Source organism: Cyprinodon variegatus, unplaced genomic scaffold (assembly GCF_000732505.1).
Source record: "Cyprinodon variegatus isolate N-32 unplaced genomic scaffold, C_variegatus-1.0 Scaffold120, whole genome shotgun sequence".
Classification (NCBI taxonomy): Eukaryota; Metazoa; Chordata; class Actinopteri; order Cyprinodontiformes; family Cyprinodontidae; genus Cyprinodon; species Cyprinodon variegatus.
Genome location: NW_015150573.1, coordinates 5,743 through 8,010, shown reverse-complemented (window position 1 = coordinate 8,010; position 2,268 = coordinate 5,743). Strand labels below are relative to the sequence as shown.

Here is a 2,268-nt window from a genome sequence, read left to right as displayed (position 1 = left end):
TCTTCTTTCTCGGCCTGTTTACTTGTTCAGCCGGTCGTCAGCAGCAACGGTGGCGTCGCAGCTTCGCAGGAGGAGAAGGTGAAGGCCAAAGATGAGACGCAGTGGAAGGAGATCAACGCCGCCGTGGCCTTGACCAACTTGGCCCAGGGGACGGACGGTGTTTCTGGAACAACCAGCTGCATCATCCAGAAGTCCTCTCATATCGTCGAGGTGAAGACGGTTAAAAAAGCTGCTGCTGCTGCTGAACTCTTAGCTCTGACGTTCTCCGTCTTTGCGAAGCAGCAAACATTTCTCTCTGAGCCAACAGAGGCAAAATAAACCCACACCGTGACAGGAAAACAACTGGGAAAGGCAGAGCATAGAGTGGAACAATTCAACATTTGGTCTGATTGAAAATGTCCAAAAGATGCCTTGACCATCCTATTTAAAAAATGAACCTTTTCAAATATTATTTTTCTATTTATAGTCTTTTTTTTATTCCTGTTTTTACTGGAGTATATTTTGTATTCTCCAAAGTGCCTTTATTTTTCAGCAGATCAGCTCTCTGATTGTTCACATATTCAAACAAACAGAACCTGACTGTTCTGAAATGAATGTCAGGAACAATGAAGCTTCACTACAACTCCTGCTTTTAGTTCCTTCCCTTGTTCCTGTGAATCATTCTAGCCTCAAACAGGAATTATTGTTGCCTGAATGTCCTAAACATTTAGTTTCAGTTCAGAACTCTTTCCTCTGACTGACCTGATGTATTCTTGTCTTTGAGGTTTTGTTCATGTGTTTCATAACGGAGCCTGTTTCAAAAATAATGGCCTTGGGTTTTCTGTCTCTCAGACTGCCACATGTTGAAGGTTATAGCAGTTTAAAAGATCTATCTAGAATTCATGCTGGGAATGTTTGAAGATGATGATGAAGGAAAGACAAATGGATGAAGGACAAATTTACATTATATTGGTGGACGATAGAGGTACCATGATCTGTCTATATTGTTTCATGGCCAGTAAACAGAACCCTGTTTGGGTCGACAGTAAATGAGTCAGGAAGGAGTTGACGTGAGGCTCATTAAACTCTTTATCAATGAACTGAGTTATGGTCTATGATCCAGACCAGAACCGATGCTTTAACAGGGAGAACCTTGTTCTCTACCAACAAAAGGGTCATTATGGGCATTGTAGTATCATCCAGTATATCAGGACATGTAGTCCTAAAACATAAACATTATGCCTTTACTATAACTTCTATTTATGTCAAAGCAATGAACGTTGTAACCATCAGTTTTTATTGTTTACTAAAATATTTGTTTATTCAGATGGAGACTGGATGTTCAGTCCAACGACCAAATAAATATCTCCTTGTTTTGTTTTAATTGTTCTCATGTAAAATGTATTTTATAAAACTGTGACAATAAACCTTTGAATGAAGCAAGTTGTGTCTGTTTTTATACAATTAAGTCCTGATCTACTAACTAGATGCACAGATAATTTATTCAGAGGACAGGGGCCATGGGGAGGATTGGTCTCTTTGCACTGGTCTGTTTGGACTTTTAATCACAATCAAGTTGATCAAGTGGAAAAGTTGCTGTTGAAAATAATAAAATGAATGTAACAAATGTAACTGAGTATATAATCTGTCTTAATCAGAGAAAAAAAATTGTTGTTCTGTCAAATAATCAACCAAACAGCTTCTGTCTGTAAGTTGATATTTAACTGGTGCTGTCCATTCATCTGTGGTGCTGAAATCACACAAATTGCAGTTGCTGTTCTAATCTAACCTCCCTGATGAATTCCTAATAATGGTTTGGCCGTTTGCTTTGAAGATTTATCATTCCTTTGACTATCCAGGGTCAGGATGAGACCAATGATGGAGCAGAACTATATAATGATTGGCTTTTTTAGAAAGGTCATTCAACTGTCAGTCCTTCACCTCCTGACTCTGTTATTCTTAGAGTAACTTTAACATCATCCAGCTGAGAGATGATCACCTCCACCCATGCTGCTCCTCAACTGGAAGGACAGGCTTGTTTTGGAAAAGTGAAGAAGAAAAACAGCCTCCTCCACCTCTGTTCCCCACATTCCATCTATCCATCGACCACCTGGAGCTATTTTCTCTTCAAATACTGATCATACTTTGTGTCTCACACATTGAACAAGGTTAAGCAGGAACAGATGAGATCTGCTGATTTCTGTCAGGTAGAAGCTATGTCCCGATGAAGAGCTGGAAGCTCTCCCTGCAGTAAGGAAACTTCCAACCCAGTCTCATAGGAAAATGTAC

At 39.7% G+C, this 2,268-nt stretch overlaps 1 protein-coding gene across 1 annotated transcript in view; it reads left to right on the top strand.

The window, feature by feature from the left end:
- The window catches only part of mkx (mohawk homeobox), a 21,480-nt gene extending 20,676 nt beyond the window's left edge, over positions 1-804 (top strand). Inside the window, exon 7 of the mRNA XM_015375527.1 lies at positions 31-804. Coding sequence (XP_015231013.1) covers positions 31-318 — 288 coding nt within the window. The 3' untranslated portion in view covers positions 319-804. The remainder of the gene's footprint in view (positions 1-30) is intronic.
- The last annotated feature ends 1,464 nt before the right edge of the window (positions 805-2,268 follow it).